The sequence below is a fragment of the Sorex araneus genome, chromosome 4, assembly GCF_027595985.1.
Source record: "Sorex araneus isolate mSorAra2 chromosome 4, mSorAra2.pri, whole genome shotgun sequence".
NCBI lineage: Eukaryota > Metazoa > Chordata > Mammalia > Eulipotyphla > Soricidae > Sorex > Sorex araneus.
Genome location: NC_073305.1, coordinates 116,435,127 through 116,462,932, shown reverse-complemented (window position 1 = coordinate 116,462,932; position 27,806 = coordinate 116,435,127). Strand labels below are relative to the sequence as shown.

The following is a 27,806-nucleotide window of genomic DNA, read 5'->3' as shown; positions in this document are numbered from 1 at the left end:
CGACACTAGCAGAAGACAGGCTCGAATGGAGACATTACTAGTGCCCACTCAAACAAATCAATGATCAACGGGATGACAAGTGATACAAGTGATTTGTGGGGCCAGAGCAATACTACAGAGTGTAAGGCACTTGCCTTGCACACAGATGACCCAGGTTTGATCTCCTGCATCCCATATGGTCCCCCGAGTACCATCAGGAATGGTTTGTGAGTTCAGAGACAGGAGTACCCCCTGAGCATTGCTCAGTGTGACTCAAAAACAGAAAAAAAATAGAAAAATAAGAATACTTGTGGTTGGCGGCTGGAGAAATAGTCCAGGGGGGTAGGTACTGGCCTTGCACATTGCCAGTCTCAGTTGTATCCCCATCACCACATATACTATAGATGTGTCCAATGACAGGGGTGCCCACCCGGGAAAAAAAAAGCATGTAAATGTTTTAAATGTTCTATTAAAAGACTGGCTTTTACTAAGTCAATGATGGTTGGAGGGATCGCTCAGGAGGGAACGGTGTGCTGAAGGTAGTTAAACGACCAAATATGATGGCTTCTCAGTATCTGTATTGCAAACCATGATGCCCAAAAGTAGAGCTGGGGGTGGTGGTAGGGATGCTGGGTTTATTTGTGGTGGAGAATGGGCACTAGTGAAGGAATGGGCTCTCGAACTTTGTATGAGGGAAACATGAGCACAAAAATGTATAAATCTGTAACTGTACCCTCACGGTGATTCGCTAATTAAAAAATAAATTAATTTTTTAAAAAAGTAGAGAGAGTAAGAAGGAAATGGTCTGCCATAGAGGCAGTGGGTGGGGTGTGGTGGGGATAGTGGGAGGGATACTGGGGACATTGGTGGTGGGAAATATACACTGGTCGAGGGATGGGTGTTCAGTCATTGTATGGCTGAAACTCAATCATGAAAGCTTTGTAACTATATCTCATGGTGATTCAATTAAATAAAGAAAAAGAAAACAAGTAACTGGAATAGGAGAGACAGTTTTCCTCTGGGAATTTGAACTAGACTGTTAAGTTCTTTCAGTTCTTACCAAATAATATATTATGCCCTGAAGTTTACCCAAATATACTTTACTTGCATTGAGAAATATTTATATTTCCATAATACAATGGAATATTGTATTGTCACTAGGATATCATTAATAAAATTGTTAACAAAATTCTCTCATGCCAAAAAACTTTAAAATAAAATAAGTAAAATTTGAAAAATAAAAATAAATTTTTTTAAATGACCTGGCTCTGTAACTGGGGTTACTGTAAAAGGACACAATAAGGGTAAGTCAATGGATATGACTTTCCAGGCACATGTTCTGGGAGCTGGCGACATAGATCAAGGGCTGGAGCACATGCTCACAACCTGAATGTCAATCTCTGACACAGTGTGGCCTCCTGAGCCCTGCTAGGTGTAGCTCCACTGAGGGGCCCCTCCAAAAAAGAAGAAAAACCAACAAGAACTCAAATGAACATGTATTCTGTTAGGAGAGATGAAGTCATGAAACTTGCTTATAAGTGGATGGATATGGAGAGTGAAATACTAAATGAAATGAGTCAGAAAGAGAGGGACAGACATAGAAGGACTGCACTCATTTGTGGAGTATAGAATAACATAATGTGAGACAGACACCCAAGGTCAGTAGACACAAGGGCCAGGAATATTGCTCCATAGTTGGAAGCCTGCCTCATAAACTGGGGGAGAAGACAGCTGGGATAGAGAAGGAATGATGGTTGGAGGAATCATTCGGGATAGGAGATGTGTGCTGAAAGTAGATAAAGGACCAAACATGATAACCTCTCAATATCTGTAATGCAGACCATAATGCCCAAAAGTAGAGAAAGAGTGTGGGGGAAATTGTCTGCCACAGAGGCAGGGGGAGGGGTGAGGTTGGAGGGGGTGGTATACGGGAGCGATTGGTGGTGGAGAATGTGCACTGGTGGAGGGATGGGAGTCTGATCATTGTATGATTGAAACTCAAACATGAAAGCTTGTAACTGTATCGCATGGTGATTCAATAATAATTTTTTTTAAATATAAGTGTGTATTTTGAAGGAGCATGCACGTGCTGCTGAGCAGCTCATGGCGGGAGCTGCAGGAGGCGGGCACGTTCTCTCCCATCTTCTCTCTGACCCGGCCTGTCTCTCTTGCAGGGTGTCAACGGCATGTCTGTGGATGAGAAGCCTGACTCCCCCATGTATGTGTATGAGTCCACAGTTCACTGTACCAACATCCTCCTGGGCCTCAATGACCAGCGGAAAAAGGATATTCTCTGTGACGTGACTCTCATTGTGGAGAGGAAGGAGTTCCGGGCCCACCGGGCTGTGCTGGCCGCATGCAGTGAATATTTCTGGCAGGCGCTCGTCGGACAGACGAAAAATGACTTGGTGGTCAGCTTGCCTGAGGAGGTACGGTCGTCGGGTCTGTTTATGTGGTTGTTGCTTGGGGCTTATTGACTTGGGCATAATGGGCTGAGTCAGAGCTGGAAGGTAGACCCTGTGCCACATCCCCATTCGGGGGCTGAAGTCCATGTCACCCACACATGAGGTCTGCGGCAGAGCCAGTTTCGATTTGAGGCACTTCGAGTCTCCGAGGCATGACTCTGAAGCATGACGTCTGTCTTTCGGGGAAACAAACCTCACCTGTGGCTCTCGGGCACTCGAAGTTTCTCGTCCACCTGCCTCGCAGGCTCCAAGTGATTCACACGGAGTTGGGTGGCGGTGGTGGTGTCCTCGAAGTGGGATCTGAATCACTCAGGGCAGGTGGCTACTCTTTTTTCCCCTTCCAGGTGAAGAATCACTCGAGTTCCCCCTGAGAGAAGCAGCATGAAAGTCCTCACAGCAGCTTCATCACTGGGGGGGCCGGGAGGACTGTTAAAATCAGTGATTTCCAGAGTTCACATAGCAAGATTCTATGAAGCATGAACTTGCTTTTCTCACCATTGCTGAAATACCCTACTCAAGGTTTCTCGATGACTCTAGGGAGTCCAGTCATTCGAGTACTGCGAGGACATGAGGAGCTGGACCTGTTCTGTCCAGAAATGACACCCACGTGGAAGGTTTGAGCTGCAGGAGCTCAAAAGGAAGGGGTTGGCGGCAGCAGGCCCTTCTGCTGGTCCTCCCTTATGCTCTGCGACTCCTCATCTCTCCTCCTGACTTCCCTCATTTTCTAGGGGCTAAAGGTAACACTGGATAGCTTTGATGCTGGATAGCTTTAGTGAAGTAGGGAGGAGAGAGGCAGTAGCCTCAAGAGGGCCATCTGCCTTCTCTCTTTCCACGTCTGCCACCCTGGCAATGTCTGGGGAATCCTATACCGATAGGAGTCTGCTGTAAGCCTTGCTTTTTGCAGGAAAGTCAAGTCAATCCTAGACCTTACCCAGCACTTCTGGGTCCTTGCCTGTCCCACACAGAAAAGAATTTCAGGAAATTAACAGTGAAGTAAAAAACCAGTTTTATTTGCACGTTCTGAGGAAAGGAAGAGAGGGGAAAGAAAAAGAAAGAGGAATGTTCTCAAGAGCACATACATAACACAAAAGTACATACCTCAGGAGGGGAGATGCAAGTGACGTGTGCCCTGGTACCATGTACCCAGGCCACACCTGTGTGTGCTTCTTTGTTCTAAATTGGCTTGTGTAGGGGTTTCTCCCAAGCTGCCCCTATGGGGCTTTCTACCTGGGTAAGAGTTCATTGCTAGGGTGGTTGCGAAAGGGAAAAATTTGGAGCCTTTAATGGTCTTCTTTGACATTCCTGCCCTGGTCTTTGTTCCTTCCATAGCATTTCTCAGACTGGAAGCCAGCCTGGTCTGGGTCTGTTCTGGGCCAGGTAAAGGTTTAGCCAGGCCTTAGTGTCTGTGTCCTCAAGGTGACCCTGGTAGCCTTAGGACTCATTGGTTTTATTACTTCCCAAAAAGTCATTGCCATGGGGATGGGGAGGGGGGTCCCCTTTTGCTGTTTGCCAGATGCCTGCTTCAGCTTTGACTTGTATTCAAGGCTCAGATCATTCCTTAGGCAGCAGCAGAGTGCAGCTCTGGGAGTCCCACCAACAGCTGTGCGGGGATACAGGGAACAAGTCACAACCATCGTGCATGAGGCTGGCAATTGAGTTGTACAGTGAAGGGCTGCTCAGAGCAACCCTGACAGACACCTGTGGCCCTGTTCCCCTGCTCTCAGGTGCTAATGGTTTCAAGTATCATTCAGCACTGGGTCACAAACCCAAAGGCGGCGGGGGGCGGGGGGGGGGGGGGGGAGGGAGGACGGGGAGCCTGACAAGAACAGAAATGATCAATGTCAGGATAGCAAGGGATGGGGGTGGGGGGACCTGTTCACCCGCTTCACAGGAAGGCATCCAGAGGCAACAGGAAAACAATGAACAGGTAAACTAGACAGAAGGGACGGAGCCTGAGGGTCCCCAGCCGCCCCCCTCCCTTCTTACCTGTAGGAAGACTGAAAATTCACAGGCTGAAGACATAGAACAGTGAATATGATGCTTGTCTTGCACAAGGCCAACCTGGGCTCAATCCCTGATACCCCTGTCACCCCTGAGCCCCACATGGAGTGATGCCTGAGTGTACAGGCAAGAGTAATCCCTGAGAACTGCCAGGTGTGACCCAAGAAATAATTTTTTTAAGTGCTGAAATCCCCAAGTCCTTGAATTATATACCAGAGCAGTAAGTTAAAGGAAACTCAGATATATAGATATATATAATAAATATATAAACTCAAAGATAGATATATATGTGTGTATATGCATACATGTAAACATATATGTACATGTATGCATATATGTGTTTGTGTGTGTATCTGACTTATCCCAAAAGTTGCATTTTAAATCAAATCCCTTAATATCACTTCCTTGGCCCCAGGCGATTTCTCACTTTTTCTGTGTGGAGGTTATTTAGGCCACACGTGATATGGTTGTGCTCAAGGCACCACCTACTTCGAAGGCTTCGCAGTGGTTATGCTCCAGCCATCAGAGCTTCCCCCCCCCCACTTACACTGTATCTTTAAATGAAGAGACACGCTCTCCGGACATCACACAGCCATTTATTTGACCTGTGTCATTGTTTGTACTCTCTTACAGTGAGATTGTGCTGTGAGAATCTGATTTTCATATAACCCTAAAAAATGATTATTGAACCTCTGTCATCAGCATTCCCAACCCCTTGAAACACTGGGAACCAGTTCCTCCTGGTGGAACCACTGGATTTTTTTCCCTCTGTGCACTAGGAAGCCATTTGCCAGTCACCTCGATCTCCATTTCTTGCCAGTGGCACTTTTGAGGTGGTCTCAGTGCCCTTCCCCTTTGTATTCGGAGGCACCGGCTGGGTTTGTCATTGTTTCTGAGCCCCCCTCTCTCAGCTCTGCGCTGAGCCGCCTGCAGCCCTGGGTGCCAGCCATTGTCTTCTCGCAGGGCTGTGGGCACACTGAAACTTCCTTGCTGGCTCTTCGGTCATTGTCCCCTGAGCTTGGTGAATTACTTCATAGAATGTGAATTAAGTGGCAAATGAACAAACAGCCCAACCATTGCCATGGAAAAGAAGCTGTCTGGAACTAATTGGTGTTTAGTTCAGATGATGTGAAGGGGGGAGGGGGGAAGGCACTTGATTCCTTCCTTGGAAATCTTTAATCTTCATTATAATCCTACCACCAAATTCAGATCAACTTCTGGCCCTTCTTAGCCTTGCTCCTGCTTGACCACCTCCACACTCCCTTGCCAGCCACCAGCCAGCTGCTGGACATGTCAGGAAGGGAACTTGGTTGAGTCTCAAAGCTCCTCCTTCCAGCTGCAAGCCACTGTCCTCTGCACTTCCCTAGTTGATCCTTTTAGCCAGACTCAGCTGTGCCCTCCAGCTTGTATCCAGTAGTTGGGCAATTCTACCCAAAATCCTGGGTCCTGGTGCTCAAGGAGCAAATCAGAGCTTCATGCAGTACCCAGTGTAGCCTCTGGTCTGAAAGAGCTGAAAGAGAGAACCGAAGCCACCTTCTTTCTAGATTCTTCTTCTTCCTTCTTCCTTCACCTTCTTCTTCCCAAGCAGTTACTAAATTATCTTGCTTGATTTTTTTCCCCTCCCACCGAAAATGGACTAGCCATCCCTAGGATTTATATTGGGCTGGAGTGATAGCACAGCAGTAGGGCATTTGCCTTGCACACAGCCGACCCAGGTTCGATTCCTCCACTCCTCTCGGAGAGCCCGGCAAGCTACCAAGAGTATCCCACCCACACGGCAGAGCCTTGCAAGCGACCTGTGGCGTATCAGATATGCCAAACACAGTAACAGCAAATCTCACAATGGAGACATTCCTGGTGCCTGCTCAAACAATTTGATGAGCAACGCGATGACAGTGACAGGATTTATATTGGCTCCCCCATTGAAAAGCACCCAGTACATGTGTGTTCGTAAATAGTAGAAAATAAAGCAGTGGATCTTAGGACTTCTGTTAAATAATGACAGCCTTTTTAATTTATAATCACTAAGTGTCCTTTTGTACTAAGAGATGGGCAATGACACAGTACTTCAAGGACATTCTCTAACTACTTGCTAGGATTCACGCTGTCTCAACAGACACCCCCTGAAATATGGCCTTGGAGACTGTTTGAGAACATACCATGGCAGAAATGGTACCACAGTCAGGAAATGCAGTCTTCACAGCAGGTAGGGTAGGGGTACAGAAGGTAAACAGGGTGTGCTTTTTCCCAAGAGATTCGAAGCCAAGTGGGCTTGCCCATCAACCTCAATTTTTTTTTAAATTGAATCACCGTGAGGTACAGTTATAAAGCTGTTCATGATTGGGTTTCAGTCATACAATGATCCAACACCCATCCCTCCACCAGTGCACATTTTCCACCACCAATGTCCCCAGCTTTCCTCCCACCATCCACCCCCGGCCCCAGCCTGCCTCTGTGGCAAACAGTGTTTTTCTTTTTTCCTCTCCTTTCGGGCATTATGGTTTGCAATATAGATACCAAAAGGTTATCTATCATGTTTGTTCCTTTACCTACTTTCAGCACGCAGTTCTTATCCAGAGTGATCATTTCCAACTATCATTGTCATAGTGGTTCCTTCTCTATCCCAACTGTCTTCTTGGGGAACAACTTAGCGCTCTCTCAGAATGCTAGAAGACCAGCTGAAGAGAAGTTATGGCCAATGTCTGTTACTCAAAAACCCAAAGATAACAAGAGTTTGGGGCAGGAGCGATAGCACAGCAGGTAGGGCGTTTGCCTTGCACATGGCCGACCCAGGTTCGATCCCTGGCATCCCATATGGTCCCCCAAGCACCACCAGGAGTAATTCCTGAGTGCAAATCCAGGAGAGTAACCCCTGAGCATCGCTGGGTGTGACCCAAAAAGCAAAAAAAAAAAAAAGATAACAAGAGTTAGTGAGGATGTTGGGGAACAGAGCCCTAGTATGCTGGGAATGGAAATTGGTGGGACTAGAAATCGTGCAGATGTTGTGGAAAACAATGTGGAGACTGCTCAAAAGATTAAAACTATAACTGTCATCTATAATTGGAAGTTCAACGATTCCACTTTCAGGAAATAAAATCACTGTCTGGAGGAAATAACTGCATTTCTCTGTTTACTGTTGCATTATTCACAGAACCCAAATCATGGAAATAACTGAAGCATCTAGTGGCAGATGTCTGCACAGAGAAAATGTGGAATATATACACTAGGATATATGTATGTAATATATACTGTGAAATATTTATTGTCTTAAGAAGAAAATTCTGCTATTTGTAGCACCGTGGATAAACCTGGGGAACATTGTTCAAAATAAAATAAGCCAGAAGCCCCCCACCCCAGGTTTCACCAGAAAGGACCCCTGAGCACAGAATGAGCAATAAACCCTGAGCACTGCCAGATGTGGCCCCAAAACCATAAAAAATTAATTGGTAGTGATAAATGAGACAGACATATATTGCATGATACCACTTAAAAGTGGCATCTGAAAAATGTCAGACTCATAGTAATAGCAAACAGAAGAGTAATACCAGAGACTGAGGGGTAAGAAAGCAAAGGAGATACTGATCAAAGGGCACAAACTTTCAGTTGTAAAATGAACACATTCTGGAAACCTCAGTACAGCATGATTGACATGGTTGTTAATAATAATGTTATCTGTTTTAGTTTTGGGGCTCCACCCGGAAGCGGTGCTCAGGGCTTACTCCTGTCTCTTCACTCAGGGATCACTCCTGGCAGGCCTGGAGTAACATATGGGATGCCAATATTTCAAACCCAAGTTGGCCGTGTGCCAGGCAGGCACCTACTCGCTATACTATTGCTGTGCCCCCAATAATGTTATCTTTTTAATCTGTTACATTTCTGAAATATTCAGAAAGCATAGGTCTCAGATGTTCCCACCTCATAACAAAATGCTAAGGAGGATAGATAAGTGATATATTCATTTGTTTGGTGGTGGTAACCATTGTGATAGATAATGCATCAAAACAGCACAGCTATTAAGTAGGTGAGGTTTTATTTGTGGGAATAAATCAACCAGTAATAAAAATCAGGGGGATAGAAGCCATTACCAAGACTGCTGTTTTTCCTTGGGGTTTTCCTGCATCTTTTCACCCTCCGTAGAAGGGGAGGGGTTCATGCAGGAAAGCTTTAGGGTCAGGGCCAGCAGTGTCCCTTCAGGTGGATCTTCCTAGCTATAAATATGCTTCAGACTTCTATTCACTGGTCTCTGTCACTACCCTTTGCTTTTTCTTTTCTTTATCTCAGCATTTTAGAGCAGATCTTATTTTTTTCAGCCTAAATAAATAGAAAAATGCACCCAGAAGGCTTCTGGATAAAACACTCTCTCTCTCTCTCTCTCTCTCTCTCTCTCTCTCTCTCTCTCTCTCTCTCTCTCTCTCTCTCTAACACACACACACACACACACACACACACACTCGCTCTTGCTCTCTCACTCTTTCTCTGTCTCTCTTGCTGTCTCTCTCTCTGTGTTTTTATTTATTTGACTTTTTTTTAGTTGGGGGCACACCTGGGGAGTTCAGGCCTTACTCTTATCTCAGCACTCTGGAATCTCTCCCGGTGGGGCTCAGGGAACTGTATGGGATACTGGGGTACAGTACAGTCAGCTATAGGTGAGGTTCAGCCCCCTAAGTCTCTTTTTTTGTAGGAGAGAGAATAAGAACCTCCCCAGCAGTGCTTGAAATTTCCAGAGGCCTTCAGTATAAGCCTACATTTAGACACTCAAGCCTAGTAGCTCAGTCCTGCTCAGACCCAGTGCTCAGGGAGCATGTGATGCTGGGGACTGAACTTAGGGCATTGCACATGCAGTCTCCAACCTTTTGGATTATCTCTCTGGTCTATGCTATTAGGTCTTAACCACAGGGTGAAAGAAGGCATCGGTACTGCCCAGCATGGAAGCCCACAAGGAAATTATGAAATTGTCTTGTCTGAAAGCTTTTGGAGACTATAAATTTCTGTTCATGTCTCTGGGATGGTTTAGGTTCAATCTGTTATAGAAGCAGTAAGACAGGCATGATGCTCCTTGGGTAGGCCTCTCAGTGCACAAAACTATACAACATACTTAATATTATAGCACAGGATGTTAACAGCATTGTAACCCCAAGAATAAAGTAGGGGGAAGAGAGGTATGAAGAGGAGCTGGATGAGGCTTTTTTGGAAATACTTATTTTTGTTTGCTTTGGGAACACCAAGCTGTGCTTAGAGGTTCCTCCTGACTCTGTTCTCAGGGATTACTCCCGGCAGTGCTCAGGGGACCATATGAGATGCCAGGGATCGAACCTGGGTTTACCATGTGCAAGACAAGGGCTTTACCTGCTGTACTATCACTCTGGTCCCAGCTCTTTATCCTTATCACCAAGATATATATAAAAAAAATATATATATAGCAAAGCACTCACCCTCCCCAGGGCACAGAGCCAGCCCTTTGGCCTCCTCCACAAAACTCTGAAAAAGAATCCTAAGCAAATTTTAAGCACCATGAAGCACCAGCCATGAGGGACTGGGGGAACTACAGTCCATGCCTTGTCACTAACTGCTTGTGAGGTCTTGAGCAAGCCAGTCAGCATCTTCGGGCAAGTTTCCTCACTTGTTTATTCAACGGATTCATTCACCAACACATTTATCCAACAGCTATCTATCAGAAGTCTGTTCTAGGTGCTGAGTGAACCTCGAGAACAAAACAGAGCTTATATTCCAGTGAGCGAGGTGGGGAGACAGAAACTAAAGAAGTATGATATGTTCCTGTTAGACTGGTTATCTTCCACTGAGGAAAATAACCAGAGGAGAATTAAGGAATGTCACAGTACAGATACAAGCAGTGTGGCCAAAAAAGACATGCTTGAGGGAATAACTTTTGTGGGACAGTGGGGGGCCCCAGTGGTACTCAAGGGACTTAGGGGCCACTCCTGATGATAATTGGCCAGATGGGCTAGCTGTTCAGTGCTAGCTCACAAGAATGAGTAGCTGTTCAGGCCCTGTGATGCTGGGCACTTCCCATGGCCACCCAACAGTGGTCAGGGGCTTCCAAGGCCACACCAAGTGACACTCAAGAGATCACATGTACCAGATATTGAACCTGGGCCTTGTATGTGTCCTGACCCTTGTACTATCTTCCTAGGAATAACCCTTTTTAATATATAAACATATATAGAGAGAGAGGCAAAATTGTTTTCTAGGTGTAAATATTTATGTTTTAGGAATCCAGTATTCTCGAACAATACTGACCACCAAAGTGTCAGTAACTCTCCACCACATACTGTAGGACCCTTTCATGACTCTCCCTCTCCTTTAGGTGACCTCAGGTCTGCTCAGGTTCTACAAGTTAGTTTTCATTGGACATTATTACCTAGCTTTTGTTTCTTTACGTACTGACTCTGAGTATGAGCTGGTATCTGCCTTTCTTCTGATTAATTTCACTCAGCATGACATACTCCCCAGTTCCATCTGTGTTCTTGGAAAAGGCAAGATTTCATCTCCTCTTATAGCCAAGAAATACTCCATGGTGTACATATACCACATCTTCAGCCACTCGTCAGTTGTTGAGCCTTTGGGTTGTTTCCAGGTCTTAGCTATTGTGAATAGCACTGCAGTGAATCTAGATAGAGATGTTTGAATTACTGTTTTTGTGTTCATGGAATAGATACCTAAGAATGAAATTGCTGGCTCATATGATCGTTTTCTTTTTTTTTCTTTTTTCTTTTTTTTTTTTTTTTTTTGCTTTTTGGGTCACACCCGGCGATGCTCAGGGGTTACTCCTGGCTCTGCACTCAGGAATCATCCCTGGCGGTGCTCGGGGGACCATATGGGATGCTGGGAATCGAACCCGGGTCGGCCGCGTGCAAGGCAAACACCCTACCCGCTGTGCTATCGCTCCAGCCCCATATGATCGTTTTCTTGTTTGTTTGTTCTAAAAATCTCCATAATGTTTCTCAGAAAGGCTAAGTTAATTTATATTTTCACCAACAGTGAATAAGGGTTCCTTTTCCTCCATATCTTGAAGGGATGACCTTTGAGTAGGGTGTTTGTTAGTAGGCCACACTTGGCAATACTTTCAGCTACTCCCAACTCATTGCTTAGGGTTGCTCCTGTGGTGTTCAGGGACTATGTGATACAGGGATTGAATCCAGGCCTTGTGCATGCAAGGCACATGCTTTAGCCCATGAGCTCTCTCTCCAGATAGAAGTAGAGACTTAAATGAGGAAAGGGAGCTGGTCATGCTGGCATTTGGGGAAGAGAAATCTAGATAATAGGAGTAACACTTGTTTTAACTATAGTGATATTTTAACATGTGTGAACTCTGAGGTGACTATCTGTATTTTCCCATATTCTGATTTTTCATTCTTTCCTGGACACATGGTAAAACCCAGCTTATAGTTAGTTGTACTTTGTGACTGAGTCTTGTCAATGAAAGTAGAAGTACCAATGAGAAGAAATAATGTGTCACTTCTGGTCTGAGGTAGTTAAAATTCAGTTGAGTTTTTCATGCTCTTCTTGCTCTTTCCTGACTTGGGTCACGGTATCACATTTCACAATGGTGGAACTACAACCCATATCACTAAATCACTATTGAGTCGTCTGACTCAAATCAGACACTGACATAAATGAGAGATAGTTTTGCGTTAAGCTATTATGATTTGGTATTTATTCGTTACCACAGCAAAACCTAGATCATGCTGACTAATATTTAACCTGATGGGAGGAACATTTCAAAAGAGTTGGGAAAGTGATGTTATAGGCAACAGAAGACCAGTTGCCAACGGAGAGCCCTTGAGTATTAAAGAGAAGATGGGATCTGCTGGCTAAATAGGCAGACTCAAGGTAGCATGGTAGTTCCTTACCTGAAAATAAGATGATCTCTGAAATCCTATTCTGTGTTAGAGGTTCCTGGTCTATGAAAGTTTCTATGTTTCTGCAAGAGGGAGAGAAGAAATCCTTGGATTGAGATATAGGGAAAGGCCATGAAAATGGGAGGCAGATTAGTTCAGACTGAGAGCCAGCAGGTTTCAAAAGAGAAGTGAGTTCACTCCTCATCTACATGTTTGTGAACCCTCCCATTTCACATTTCAGAAATGTTTTGGGAGAAGCTGAAGCGATAGTCTAGCGGGTAGAATTGAATGTGGCTGACCCAGATTCAATTCCCGGTATCGCATATGTCCCCGAGCACTGCCAGGAGTAATTCCTGAGTGCAGAGACAGGAGTGACCGCTGAGTACTGCCGGGTGTGGCCCAGGAGCAAAACAAAACAAAACAAAAATGTTCTGGGAGGTTGGCAGAGGTAGTCAGTGGTATAGTGCAGGCCTCAAATTCTGAGACCCTGAGTTCAATCACCAGTACTCCCTTCAAAAAAAAAAAATTCATGACAAGCTGTGTGTTTTAAAGAGCTTTAAAACTGTGGTCTACTTGATAGCTTAAAGAAGCTTGGCAAATTTTAGAAGATGTAGATCATTGCTTTGTAATCATTTCACAAGGGTTTAGGAGTTTTAAAAATATACGTTTTTATTGTTAATGACCTCAATTTCAGTGTGACTCTGCAGCGAGTAACAATACTGATTATCACTTGACTTTCGGGACCTCTGTTTTGAAGAATAAAATGAGATATGTTAAACTTCTTGGAAGGATGGTGCTATATAAACAGAAGGTGTTATTATTCCCATAAAAGGAAAGTACAGTCTCTCTGATGAAATGGCTTTTACCTCAGAATCCTCATTAAAAACTATGGTGCAATTTTCCAAGTTACATTAGTGAGACTTGGCAGCAGATGAAAAAAAAAATAGCAAATAAATAATAAGTCAAAATATTCCAGGCAACTACTTGCTAACAAGAAGTTTTCGAGTCTTAGAATTGTGCTGATAATTTTGAAGCGCCTAAAGGCAGAATTTATTTATAGTAACACAGAGGTGCCTTCCAGCCTGAAATCTGGGCTTCAGTATCAAATGAGGGGGCCATAAGACAAAGCCACGAGCAGGAGTTAATACTATTGTGATTCCATCTCCGAAGGCAGCTCAACGGTGCTGATACAGAGGAAGGGAAATGTGGTGTGAAAATAGCCACAGTGATAGCTAATTTTAAAACTGAGATGCATAAGCTGCTTCCAAACCTCTTACAGTTTTTAAATCCTGAGGCCAGTAAATCTATTTAAGGAAACTCATGCAGAAATGTGTTCCTCTTTTGGCAACGTAGAAGAACTTGAGTAGACAAAAACTCAGACATATTTAAAAATTAGGAGTGATCTGATTTCTAACCAGCTTTAAGAATTTCTTTCCCTGTACCTACCTAGCTATCCCCTCTGTAATATTAGATTGTCACAACAGTCAACATTTTAAATGGCTTAAATGCTGTAAAATGAGTTATCAGTGCATCTTTTCATTTTAACATTCATTTCTGTGTATGAATTAAATGCCCCCTACATTTCCTTTCCCTAGCACAGAGTTCCTTAGCTATTTCGGTTAAAATTAATAATGGCTTTAACGACAAAGTTCAGAGCTATAAAGTTTCTCATATGATCAGTAATCATAACTATTATTGTGTCATATTTAATCATAGAACCAGATCCTTTAACGGGGTCCTTAATTAAACTTTTAATTCATGATAAGAAGTTAAATAGCACTTGGGAGGGAATTTTAAACGATTTTAACTTCCCATCCAGATTACCCTCCCCCAGAAAAAAAAATAGGTGTGATAGAAAGACGTGATGGCTGTCAGCCAAGCTCACTGTAGGTCATGCCAACATGGGCTGGCACCCGGCCACTGTCCAATTAGCCTGGCTTCATCATTGCCGAGTAATCACTCTTGACTAGGTGGTTGACTCACTCATGATGTAGTGGGTACTCCACTTGAGCCAGTACTTCTTAGAATAGGTCGCTTGTTCTCTGTTATTACCTGCCCTACTTTGCCAATAAAAGCGCAGGACCATTTAGGCTGAAAGCCGAAGAAACGGAAGAGAAACATTGATTATGTATCTCATTTCTCTTTGCTTCCTGAAAACTGAGATTGCAATTAAATGGTGAAAGCACTGGTGTGTGTTTTAAATGAGCTACAAGAAAATACTGTTTCCACACCAAAATACTCTTGAGTTGGAATCCAAGAGTGGGTCTTTATTGTGTCTTTTCTTTGGCAGCTTCAACACTTGGCAAACCATTGAGGATATCAGTAAAGTTACCTAATAATCTTAATGGATTTGCATTCCATTCAAAAACTTGGAATGTCACCAAACTGCTTCGGGTTTCAGCTCTATTGTTGGAGCATCCCTGACTTTTCGGGTGGGTGTGCAGTTACGCAAGCAGCTTTTGAAAGAGACCCTTCTTCTGGGGAGAACACCTGGTTGGACAAGCGGTCAGCTAGGAAACTGATTCCGGGATTTCTTCATAAAATGGATCAGAGCCAGACGTTGGAAAGGTGCATGGTTGTCGGGAGAAAGGGCTGTTTCTTAGAAGAACAAAGAAAGTCGAATTGCTGTCCCCCCTGTGTTAACGCCTTCATGTTTATATTGTTGTTTGTTTTGGTGCTGAACCAAATGACAGGCTAGAGAAAGGGTTGGGTTGTTTCTGCTTTCAGAAATAGGGCGATTATATCTTACCACTTTGGGTTCCCCCAATAGCTCAGAAATGTCCTTTCCCCCCCCACCACCAGTTTGCTTGGTGGCTAGAGTAAAAATCGTCACTCTGCTGTAGATGCCGCAAATATGTTGACTGTGGCTCTGATGACTGGCATCGCCTCCAAGCTAGCAGCCGATGCCCTGAGCTTTCTTGACTGAAATGGACTCTGTGCACAGCCTGGCAAAGGCAACGTGTGAAAAAGTTAATGCATTCAAGCACCCTGGGTGGGACGGAGCCAGGCCTCCAGCATGAACACAGGTTTTGACTGACTGGCAGCAAAGAGAAATACTGGCAGCTGTTCCAAGCGAGCCAAAAAGTTGGCCCAGGGGGCGGGGGAGGGGGGGAGGGGGGGCAGGGGATGGAGTGTGGTGAATGCTGGAATTTTGCCAACAAACGATTCCTGAATCTAGAAAAAAAAGTAAAGGAAGGACACAGGAGGTCACAATTTCAGGTCTCCTGTCTATTGAAGTAACTTGGTTTCTCTTCTGCTGTTTCTTGCCCCTGATTCTTTAGTTGCAAGTTTTCACTTTCCTTCTGTGGATTTGTTGGGCGGGGTCTCCCCCTCTTTCTATGCAAAACCAATGCTGGATGATTCTTCCTGAAAGCAGCAGATTGAGGATGTCGTTTCTGGAAGTGGCTTCAGCCACCAGAACTTGGAGCCCGGGACTTGGAGAACTAGGTTCTCGGGGGCCCTGGCCACACATGCTGGCTGAGCTGTGCTGAGTGACGCCGCTTGGATAGAATGATGCGGGGAGGTCAGTCACTTCAGAACTCAGTCCAGAAAGGCTTTCTGACACCTCACAACTTAGCTCTGACTCGCATTTCATTAATTCCGATGTACAAGAGCAGGAAAGTTAGGAAAATACAGAAAAATGTTGACCAAAGACAGGATCTCAACCTCACCACATGAAGGTAAGCTGTCTGTGACATTTTCATCCGTGTCCTTCTCTCCCAGTGGACACCTCAGCCTGTGTCAAAGTGCTCAAGAGGAGCTACAGTAGCTTGGGAACTGTGTGGTGTCCCCCCCAAATAGGAAGGCTGAGGAAATTTTTTAAATGTGAGACACCACACTCAGGCTCTGAATTTTATCATTTGGGGAAATCAGCAGGTTACCAAGCGGAGCTGTTTGAATCATATTTTTTGCCACTCTGGAGACTTTAGGGATGACTTTAATCTGTCAGAAATCCTTCAGGCTTACAAGAAATTCATGTTGAGGAATGCAGTGACCTTTTTTAAGTTCATTTGCACAGTGTCACCATACCTCCTTTTTGGTTCTTAAAATCAATGTTTACCAGATGTTTCCAGCTAGTACCCGATATATATATATATATATGTATATATATATATTTGTACTGCAGCCTGATATGCGACCCTCCCCCCCCAAAAAATGAGGGAGCTCCTCAGCGAGGTGTATGTGAAGCTTCCGTCAGCATACACCACCACCAACAACAACAATGACAAAGGGAATTCTTCAGAAAATTAAATGTAGAATCATGGGAGGATCCAGCAATTCCGCACCTAGGGTGTGTGTGTGTGTCTGTGTGTGTGTGTGTGTGTGTGTGTGTTATATTTGCCTTGCATGTGCCCAACCTGGGTCCAGTCCTATCACCTAAATTGTCTCCTGAGCACTATCAGGAGTAATCTTAAATGCAGAGTAAGCCTGAGCACCAGGGGTTTTGGTCCCTAAGTCAAGGAGTAAGCCCTAAGCACTGCTGGGTGTGGCCCTAAATCAAGAAGAAAAATATTTCTTAAAAAGTGAGCAATCGAAGCACCCATGATGCCATGTTGGGTTAGCCTCTGTGTGTGCTGCAAAGGTTGAGACAAGGAAGAAGACCGGATATTTTTTTGTTTCTTCCCCTCGGTGTTTAGACCATCCAAACTGACACCAGCATAGCTGATTGGGACTTTCCTGACAAACAATTGTGCTGGAATAAACAGAGACTGACAAAAGCCTGGAAATATGTGTTCTCAGGGAAGTGGGAAGCCAGCAGAGCAGCACAAGTCAGAGACTTAGGGATAGTGCTCGGAATATGGTCAGGTAGGGCCAGAGAGATAGACAGAGATCAGAGATTAAGACACTTGCCTTGCACACGGCCAACACCATGTGGCACCTGGTACCTCATGTTACCGTGATAACTTGAGCACCACCAGGAGTGACTACTTGAGCACTTCTGGGTGTGGTCCCCTGAAAAGAAAACATATGGCCAGATTATGTGGGGCCTTTCTGTGAACAAATAAGCAATAGGAATTTCAGGAAATATAGACCAGAAGTAGCAAGGCAGCACAAAGGGGGGGGGGCCGGCGGTGTCGGGGAGGATGTGGTTGAAAGTGTATCTTTTTAGCAGTAGGATGCTTAACATCTGGAACAACAGAATACTCCAGCCTGACGGCTTAGCCAACATTCAGCCAGACCCTGGCAGGAGCTAAGAAAGGCCGGTGCGTGGGGGGGCAGACCAGGAGAATGCTGGTGCCTGGTGCTTTTCAAAGATCCCAGGAATCTGGGTGTGGGGCCCAGATGCTCTGAACTTGTCTGCAGCATCTTTTGTTGACTCGAGGTGCTGAGCTTGCAGAGGTAGAGATACGGACATGAGGAACTCCAGCACAGAGGCAGCAGCTGGAAACTGCCCCCCTGGAAACTGCTGCTCCCTCGAAACAAAAGGAAAGGCAGCCAGCCCCCAGCTGAGCCTGAGCCCCATGCTTACACCCCCGCTGAGTCCTCTGCTGAGGACGAGACTGACTGTCGATGACCAGGTTTAAGTTTTTCATGACGCATGTGCAAGAGAGACAGCACACGTGTGTGCATGTGTCTGTGTGGCTGTGTTCTTCTATTAACAGTAGTGACCCGTGAATGGCAGCAGTGTGATGAATTTTGTTGTGCTTGTCTGCATCTTCCAGTTTCCTGCAGCGTACATTATTACCTTTCGGTGCGACTAATAAAAAGGTTATTTGAGCAATTCAGTGGATAGACAGGCAGGAAGACCTGGGGAAGTATGGAACAGAATATCAGAAAAAAAAGAACTCTCTCCAGCATGGCTTTATGTGTGGTTTCAAAGGTTGTGATTTCTGTGGCCTCATCTGTTTCTTCCTGAATTCACCAAGCTGGCCACCTCCCTCACCCCTACCCTGTACTGCTCCTTGGCCCCCTCCATCTGACTTAAGTACACGATCAGAATCTTAAATCCTTAACTTGGGCAGGTTCACTTGAACTCAAAGTCCCATTGGTTAAATGAGAATTCAGCTTAATCCAGAGGATCGTGTGCTGCCAGTGATTGAGCCCAGGCCTCCTACAAGAAAAGCATATGCTCCGCCTATTGAGCCATCTCGTTGGCCTTGTACTGAAGTTGTTTTTTTGATTTTTTATTTATTTGTTATTGAATCATCGTGAGATATATTACAAAGCTTTCATGATTGAGCTTCAGTCATCCAATGATCGAACACCCATCCCTCCACCAGTGTACATTTTCCACCAATGTCCCCAGTATCCTTCCTGCCTCCCCCACCCCACCCCACCCCCTGCCTCTATGGAAGACAGTTTCCTTCTTACTCTCTCTCTACTTTGGGTTATTGTGGTTTGCAATACAAATAATAAGAGACCATCATGTTTGGTCCTTTATCTGCTTTCAGCACACATCTCCCATGCCAAGCAATCCCTCCAACCATTACTGATTTAGTGATCCCTTCTCTATTCCAGTTGCCTTCTCCCCCAGCTCATGAGGCAGGCTTCCAACTGTAGAACAATCTTCCTGGCCCTTGTCTCTACTGTCCTTGGGTGTTAGTCTCACATTATGTTATTTTATATTCCACAGGTGAGTGGAGTCATCCTATGTCTATCCCTCTCTTTCTGACTCATTTCTCTTAGCATGATGCTCTCCATGTCCATTCACTAATAAGCAAATTTCATGACTTCATCTTTCTTAACAGCTGCATAGTATTCCATTGTGTGGATTGTACTCAAGTTTGTTTGTTTTTATTTTTAATTTTATCTTTGAATCACACCCAGTGATGCACAGGGTTTACTCCTGGCTCATGTACTCAGGAATTACTCCTGGTGGTGCTCAGGGTCTATCAGGGGACCATATGGGATTCTGGGAATCGAACCCGGGTCGGCCGCATGGAAGGCAAACACCCTATCCACTGTGCTATCACTCCAGCCCCTGTACTCAAGTTTTAAAGATAAAATATTAGGCCAGAACTGGTGAAGGGATGGGTGTTTGAGCATTGTATAACTGAGACTTTAACCTGAACGCTTTGTAACTTTCCACATGGTGACTTAATAAAAGAATTTAATAAATAAATAAATAAATAAATAAATAAATAAATGAAATGTTAAAAAATATATATATATTAGGCCAGAGAGATTGTACAGGGATTGATGCTTGCCTTGCACACAGCTGACTCCAAATCAACCCCAGGCACTACCAGGAGCCAAGAGTAAGTCCTGAGTATCATTCAGTGTGGCCCCCCCTTCAAAAAAAATGGAACTGTTGTGAAAAAAAATAATGAATTTGGGTTGATTTTTGTTATGAAGATACTCCATTCATTCGAGAAGTGATTACTAAGCAATATGCTGTATGCCAAGCCCTGTTCTGTGTGCTGGGGTATAACAATAGAAAAGAAATTTTTAGCTGGTATTTTCATGGGCCTGCACATTTTAGTGCCAATGATGAGAAAACAGACAAGTTTTGATTATTATAAATGCTAGAAGCTAAATAAAGCTGGAAGATGTGGTAATCAGACCTTGAGTGATAGTAAGAAATCTTTGATCTGAGACCTCAGTGACCAGAGAGAGTCTTGTGTTCATCCAGCAGATTTGGAGCATTGAGCATGTAGACATCTGAGCTGATCTAGAGGATGAGGTGGGGGGAGGGGACTGAGGAAGGTAGGAGAGAGCTCGGGGGGCTGGAGCACACACCTTGCATATGAGAGCCTGAGTATGAGCTTTAGAAACCCCTGAGCAGGAGTAACCCTTGAACATCACCAGATGTGGCTTCAAAACAAAACAAACCATCTGCTTCACAGAGCTCGTGTTCTTACTAGGCTTGACAGACAGAAAACCGGGGTAAGTAAATTGGTGATAAGCCAACAGCTAAGTGAGGGCAGAGTTGAAATTTTTCAAGAAAATAGCTTTAAAAAGGGCTCTCCGAGCAGAAGCCAGGGCTGGGGCCAGGGCGTTGGGAGAGGACAAATCACGGAGTGCCTGCTGGATCTTTTTCAGGGCTTGGACTGTTGCACAGTGAAATGAGAATATTTTGAAAGGGTTCTGTAGAAAACTAAGGCATAACCCCAATTTACCTTCCTTAGTGAGTGACTGGGTTGATGCTAGACAAGATGCTGGGTTGAGAACAGGCCATGGAGGGGCAGCACAGAAGCTGGAACAGCCAATACACAGCTGCTGCCATAATCCAAGGAAGACGAGGGTGCAAACAGGGACAGTGTGGTTTTGACTCTGTTTCGAAGGCAAAGCTGCCAAAATTTGGTTGGTTGGATGTGGAGCGTGAGAGCAGGGAGAGGACAAAAACCAATGTGATGGACATGCAGGGGGAAAGGCAGCTCAGATAGAGAAGGGACCACCAAGTATGGGGTGCTTGGAGGGCCCGCTCGGGATGGGAGATGTGTGCTGAAATTAGACTACAGACTGAATGATGGCAATTCAGTACTTCTATTGCAAACCACAACACCCATAAGGAAAGACAGACAGCAAAAGGGAATGCCCTGCCACAGAGGCGGGATGGGTTGGGGTGAAAGGGGTGGGAGTGGTGGGAAGGATACTTGGATCAGTGGTGGTGGAGAATGGAAACTGGTGAAGGGATGGGTACTCGATCATTGTATGACTGAAACGTAAGCACGGAAGTTGTAAGTCGGTAACTATACCCCCACAGTGATTCATTTTAAAAACTTAAAAAAAAAACAAACCAATGTGATGGAGGCTTCTGGCCTCAAGCACTAGAGGAGGGTAGTTACCACCGAGGGGCATCACAAAGAGAGCCCAGGAGCAGGTCTGACAGGAGAAGCCAGGGATTGGGGGTAAGTGGAGGGTGCTGTGCCCAGGAGTCTGGCAGTCGTTAGTGGGAGGCAAAAGGCAAGAGCTTCAGGTTTGGAGAATCACTGCAGGCTTGTGCCAGGATCCTTTCGAACTGCCGTGTTGAAACCTTCACATTTGTTCTGTTCGCAAATGAACCAGCACTCGAATTGCTCTCTGATGAAAAGACTAACTCCCAGTTTCCGCTGACTTCTGCTTCAAAGTCTAGCCTCTAGCCGGAGGCCTCCCTTGTTCTAGGTGCTGGAAGTTAAATTTGGGTGGGAAAGGGGGAGTTTGCTGAAGAGCCAGCCCCGCCCACAGTGGCCTGCAAGGTTCAGCCCTTATGTCATCCCGGTTCCCAGACATTTTTTGCCAGCGACCCTTTGACATGGGACTGCCTTTCACAGACTGCCTTTCAGTGTTGAACCCAGACCTCCCTCTCTTTCTCGTGCTCCACGCCTGTCTCCATGAGGGACACACATTCTAAGCATATTTCGTTCCTCAAGAGCAGGCTCTGGCAGCTCTGAGACTATTCATTCACATTCCGCTGCCTCTTCTGCTCTCCCTCCAAGACTCCTACCGAGGCTGCTCTTAAAATAATGAGCCTTCTTTATTCGGAGGCTTCCTCCCCCAGGAATATGCCGGGAGCATTTCATGAGAATTCTTGAAGAATTGCTGAGGTTCTGGGAACTTCAGAAAGTGTGCTTGAAGTCGTGAGCCAGCAGCGAGGGCCCTTGGTAGACGAATAATGATGGAGAAAATGGGCCTGGAGCCCGCACTCTCAGGAGCTTCTTTCTGCAGCTGGAGAGCATCCTGCCAGCTGAGGACCAGCCCCAGAGAGCACAGCGGGAAACATTCCTGCCTGGCCAACATCAGAAAGAGAAGAAGACATAGATTTTTTTTTCCCTCATCCTCATGCTTTCTCTTCTTGTCCTTCTGGGTTTATTTTTTGAACTCTATTAGATAGGGCCAGAGAGGGGTTCAGCACTCGAATTGCTCTCTGATGAAAGGCCAGAAGCTGTGCTTTGCATGCGTGTAACCCTTGCCACCACATAGTTCCCCGAACACAGAACTGGGAATAATCCCTGAGCAAAGATAAATTTTCACTCCCACTCAGCAGCAGAGCTTTCTTTCAGTCTTTGCCCTAGCCCCTTAAAGTCCCTCCATTCCCACAGTGCTCTCGCTCTCACTCTCGCTCTCTCTCTTTCTCTCTCTCTCTCCCTCTCTCTCCCTCTCTCTCATTTTTCAAGTCATGAAAAACTTAAGATTACCCACAGTGTTCTTTGCCCTCATCTCATTCATTTCATTACTTGGTCCTCCAATTTCTTCCACATGTAGTCACATCTTCTGCTTTCTGTTCCGCTCATTAGCAGAGATTTCAAGTTTACCTAAAACCTGTCCAAGAGATTATATGGAGGAAAAGCTGTGGACTCTTTTCTTTTGACAGTTGAGTGTGTATAGAAGGGCGGCGTGTGTGGAACCTTTGTGATATTTTGTAATATGTGTTACTAAGCCAAGCCCAGGAATATACAAGACGGGGCCTGCTGCCCTCCATTCAGACAAAACCCTGGGTCATGTGACTCACTACACTTGCTCCCTGGCAGGTTTTGCGAGATAGAGGTTTCTTGTTCAGTGAGAGAGAGACGTGCCAGGAAATAATGCCTGTGTGAATGTATTGAAACTCCGACTGCTAAGTGTGTCTTTGTTTAATTTTAGGGTTCTTCGATGTACAGTTGAATCTTTGTTGAATAGGTAGGATGACTTTTGAAAACTTGCATAGTTAGGAAATCACCGGGTACTTTAATTTTCTCAATGCTACTGGCCATTACATACTATCAAGGCTCCCGGTGTTTTTCAGAAATCCCTTGGGATCTCAGCAGACTGGTTGGACTACGCCAGCATGCCAAACTCAAGGATCTTATTAATAGACTTGGGGAAGATTTGGGGTTGTTTAAGAAAGCTCTGTTGAGTTTTGCTAACTCACAAGCCCATCTATTTTGCCAACGGTCTCTAGAATCAATGTTAATACTACCAACGCTGCTTTCTTGTCAATTTTTTAAAGTGTTGAAGGACTGTGAAGAATTATAACTCCCCTAGATGATTGTGGTGGAAAATGAAGAGCATCAGGGATTGGAGGTTAAAAAAATAAGGCATGTTAGAAGTCATCTGGTCCAATTCCCATCCAGTTCCAAATCCTTTTAGGATAATGACTCCTGTAGCTCTGCAGCCGCTAATGGAACACTTCCAGCCACCCCCATGGCTTCGCTTCACCATCATCCAAGAACCCCTTCTGCTTTGCACAAAGATTGCTGGAAAATTCTTCAGTTTTGGCAGGAAACTACTGCTCTTTATTTATGATCCTGTTTATACCCTGTAGAGTGGAAGAGAACAAATCTCATCTCATTTTTCCTTTTTTTCTTTTTTTGGCCGTGTTTTCTTTGAGGTTAGGGGCTGCTCCCAAATCATGCTCAGGAGACTCTGACCAGCCAGGCCAGGGATTCGATGCAGTATCCAAGTATAGATACTTCTTAGACCCTGTGGTCCTGGGGATACCAGGGTCATCCCAGCAGTGCTCAAGTGCTTCTTGGACCCTAGCAGATGTGACTTGGGTGACCATGTGAGGCTGGAGACTTATCAGGTGTAACAGGGATCAGCTGCATGGAAGACACGTGCCTAACTCGGATGCTGCCTCTTCAGCCCCACAGCTTGTCTTTCCATGAGAACCTGATTATTCTCTGAAGACAGCTGTTAGTGACTGCCCTCCCTCCCTATTCCTCTGGGTTTCACATGACTGGTTTTACATGCCACTGGGACATGGTCTCAGTGATCAGGATGGCCTTATGGGTCAGGCCTGCTACTAGTGTGCAGCACCAGGACCCACAGCAAGAGTCCTCATGGGATTTGCAACAGGAGGGCGGAGAGGAGAAACTGTAAGCCTATCAGTGCTTCGTGCATTTCTTCCCATGTTCCTAGTTTGCATTGTTTCCTGATTACTGTGTCACTGGGTGACCCACAGCATGAAGCTGGCACATTCCCATCTCATTCTTATCCAGTTGACATTTTCATCCCAGAATAAGACTGGACGTCTGTCTTTACTCCGTTGCATCTTTGTACATTTGGCCCTATCACATCAGCTTGTTGTCATCATTGAGATTCGGTTTCTGTCTCACCTTTGTTTTCACTGTTTTGGGCTTTGGGGTTTGGTTTGGTTTGGTTTGGTTTGGTTTGGTTTGGTTTGGTTTGGTTTGGTTTGGTTTGGTTTGGGGGCCACCCCTGGCTGTACTCAGGGCTTATTCCTGCTCTGTGCTAAGAGATCATTCCTGACAGAGCTCAGGGGAACATATGAGTACCAGAGATCAGACTGGAGTTGACTGTGTGTAGCACAGACGCCTTATTGACTGTACTGTCTCCATGGCCCTCATGAAGCATCTCACCAGTTTGCCACCCATGTCTTCTCCATGTCAGAGACAGTGGTTAGTCATGGCAGGACTAACAACAGAAGGCATTGACACTTTTTCTCAGATTCTAACAGACCCTGATCCATCACCCAGTACCCTTACCTTTACTTTCCATATTCCTTTCTTTTATTCCCTCATTCATAAAGTGACCTCAGAGATGTCAGCTGCCTTTCTGAAATCTTGGTATGCTATTTCGGCTGCCTCCTCTAAACAGTAATCCTATCAAAACCAGAAATGAAGTTATTTTGGCGTGACTTGTTCCTAATGAAGCTTGAATCATCTGCCACTTTCCTGTCTAGGTTCTGAGTGGGTTTGTTTGCCAAGCCCAGAAAAATCAAGTGTACAATTCAGATGGAAATATTGTTCAATGGCTTAGTTTTATTCACTAAGCCCATCAAAACTTTTAGAGAGTGGATAGGAAGGTTTTAAAGTGCCACGTACACTTGATTGAGTGACAAGGAAAATACAAGGGAAAAGAATCCTGCTTTGTAGGTTTGCATTACAAAACTGAGAAGAAATCCTGTTCAGAATAACAATTCACTACAGTTCTTGGAGAAATGGCTAAGATTAGGTTAGGATTTTAAAACATGGCTGCTGAGTGGGTCATAAAGGGAAAATAAGGGGCTGGAGTGATAGCACAGTGGGTAGGGCATTTGCCTTACATGCGGCCGACCCAGGTTTGATTCCCAGAATCCCATATGGTGCCCTGAGCACTGCCAGGTGTAATTCCTGAGTGCATGAGCCAGGAGTAACCCCTATGCATCACTAGGTGTGACCCAAAAAGCAAAAATAAATAAATAAATGGAAAATAAGATTTTTGTTTGTTTCTGGTTTTGTTTTGGAGTACACAGTGCTACAGATCACTTCCAGGGAGAAAGAAAATTTAGCAGAAATACAGAAGGAAGCATCTTCATCCAGGCAAGGAATCGAGGGTGGAGAGGCATTAGATAAAACATGGTCGAATAATTTTGACCATAGAATGGGCTTGTAGATTTCATAGGAAGAAAGACAGATTAAAGGACTGGAGAGGTAGTGCAGGGGTTACTGCACTTGTCTTGTGTGTAGCCAACCCCAGAACCCCATATGGTCCCTTGAGCCCTGCCCGGAGTGATCCTTGAGCACAGAGCTAGGAATAAGCCCTGAGCATCTCAGGGTGTGCCCTAAACGTCTTTCCCCATCCTCATAAAAGCCGCAGCCCAAGTGCTAACATGCTGGAAGAGAGCTGGACTGTTCTTTGCCCTTCCATCCCTGTATCCTCACCTGTGGGACACCACATTTTGGGAAGGTGCTGATGGTACTGCTCTTGCAGGCACTAGGGCACAGCATGTGGCCCTCTGCCCTCCTGCCTCGGCATTGTTTTCATGGAAGGGCACTTCAGTTCCTCAGGCGCCTTCTCTCCAGCCTCAGAAATGATGGAATCCTGTAATCCTCAAAGTGCTGCTGTGGAGTTATTTTTGGCTCCTGTCCCTCCATTCTGGGTGTCTGCCTGCCCATTGACAGCCACTAACAGCTGTTAGGAGGGGCTTCCAGTCGCCTGGCCACTTGCTGAAGTGCTTTAGCCCTCGTGTTCTGAGAGCTCAGCCTCGCCATGGAGGTGAGAGGAAATGACAGGAAGGAGTCCATGAGACCCCCTTTCTTCGGGGGGAGCCTGATTTCCCTTCCCTTTCTTGCAAAAATAAATGAACCTCTGTCTAAAGCTGGAAGCCTTTAGCCGAATCCCTGCAGAGGAGAATTAATTCAGATGATCTGTGTCAGTCCCTGAGTCCTTGAGGCTGACCCTGCATCAGCCTCAAGGACATGATCAAGGGGTTCCTGCAATTATATCCTTGCAGGGAGAATTTTCCTATCCCACCTTCGCTGTTCCCTCATTGCAGCTGCAGGGAGAGAAGCAGGTCTGTCACCGCAGAGACCCCCGGGACCTTCCCTGATCCCCACTCCAAGGAGCCAGTTGCTGTCAGTGGGCTCAGAGGGTCACTGACTCCATTATTTTCATCCCCTACAAAGGATGGGGCATGCCAGGAGCTCCTGGAACGTTTGCTCCTCATCTCCTCCTTAGCTCTTATTGACCCCTAAAGGACAATGAGATGGTTTTGCAGGGATCCTCCACTCTTCACATCGATACCCATATGCCCCAGCGACTCCTTTAGTCTCAAGAGACTCCACCTCCCGGCCTGGGCCACTGCAGTGGAGTGAGCTGCAGTTCTGCATGCTGTTTGGCACTGCAGAAATGGGAGACACCACCTCTGCATTGTCCCCGTGCCCAGCACAGCGCCACAATTGGCGTTCGGGTATCTGATCCCGTTCTTGCTGCAGAGTAGGGATCTGTGTCACCCAGCTTGAAAGGGACGGGATTTCCACCAGTGTCTGTAGAGCCATGTCTGAAGTCAAAGTGTTTGTTTTCTCTGAATATTGGGGGAAAATAGAACTGACAGGTTCTACACACTTCAGGCAAGATTCTTTGAAGTAGGCCAGAGCGATAGCACAGTGGGTAGGGCGTTTACCTTAAATGCAGCCGGCCCGGGTTCAATCCCCAGCATCCCATATGCTCCCCTGAGCACAGCCAGGAGTAACTCCTGAGTATAGAGGTAGGAGGGAACCCCCCCACATTCACCGAGCATCTCTGGGTGTGACCCACTCTCACTATCACTGTCATCCCATTGCTCATCGATTTGCTCGAGCGGGCACCAGTAACGTTTCCATTGTGAGACTTGTTGCTGTTTCTGGCATATACACTGTGGGTAGCTTGCCAGGCTCTGCCATGTGGGCGGGATACTCTCGGTAGCTTGCAGGCTCTCCGAGAGGGGCGGAGGAATCGAACCCGGGTCAGCCATGTGCAAGGCAAATGCCCTACCCACTGTGCTATCATTCCAGCCCGGGTGTGACCCAAAAATTTTTTTTAAAAAAAAGATTCTTTATAGTTAAACTTGTTGAAGGAGGAAAATTGGAGTTAGGAGAGATGGTATAGCTGGTGAGGTACTTGCCTTACCACTGACCCTGGTTCAGTCCCTGGCACCACATGTGGTGCCCTGAGCACCACCAAGAATGATCCAAGAGCACTGCCAGGAGTAAGACCTGCGCATCCCTGTGGTGGCAAACAAAAAACACAGAAACGAGAATAAAGTGAATGTCATTAGAGAAAACATTAGTGACCGTGGATCCTAAGTGTCTGCTTTAAGTCCGCTAGTCCTGCTGGTATGATCTCTTCCCCAAAAATGCCCCAGGAGCTATCTTTTTTGTTTGTTTGGTTGGGGACCACA

At 45.6% G+C, this 27,806-nt stretch overlaps 1 protein-coding gene across 3 annotated transcripts in view; it reads left to right on the top strand.

Moving 5' to 3' along the window:
* Positions 1-27,806, top strand: part of BACH2 (BTB domain and CNC homolog 2) — a 418,079-nt gene that overhangs the window by 314,601 nt on the left and 75,672 nt on the right. For all 3 annotated transcript variants that reach the window (XM_055136847.1, XM_055136848.1, XM_055136849.1), the window contains one exon: positions 2,154-2,408. In XM_055136847.1, the coding sequence (XP_054992822.1) occupies positions 2,154-2,408 (255 nt within the window). The remainder of the gene's footprint in view (positions 1-2,153; positions 2,409-27,806) is intronic.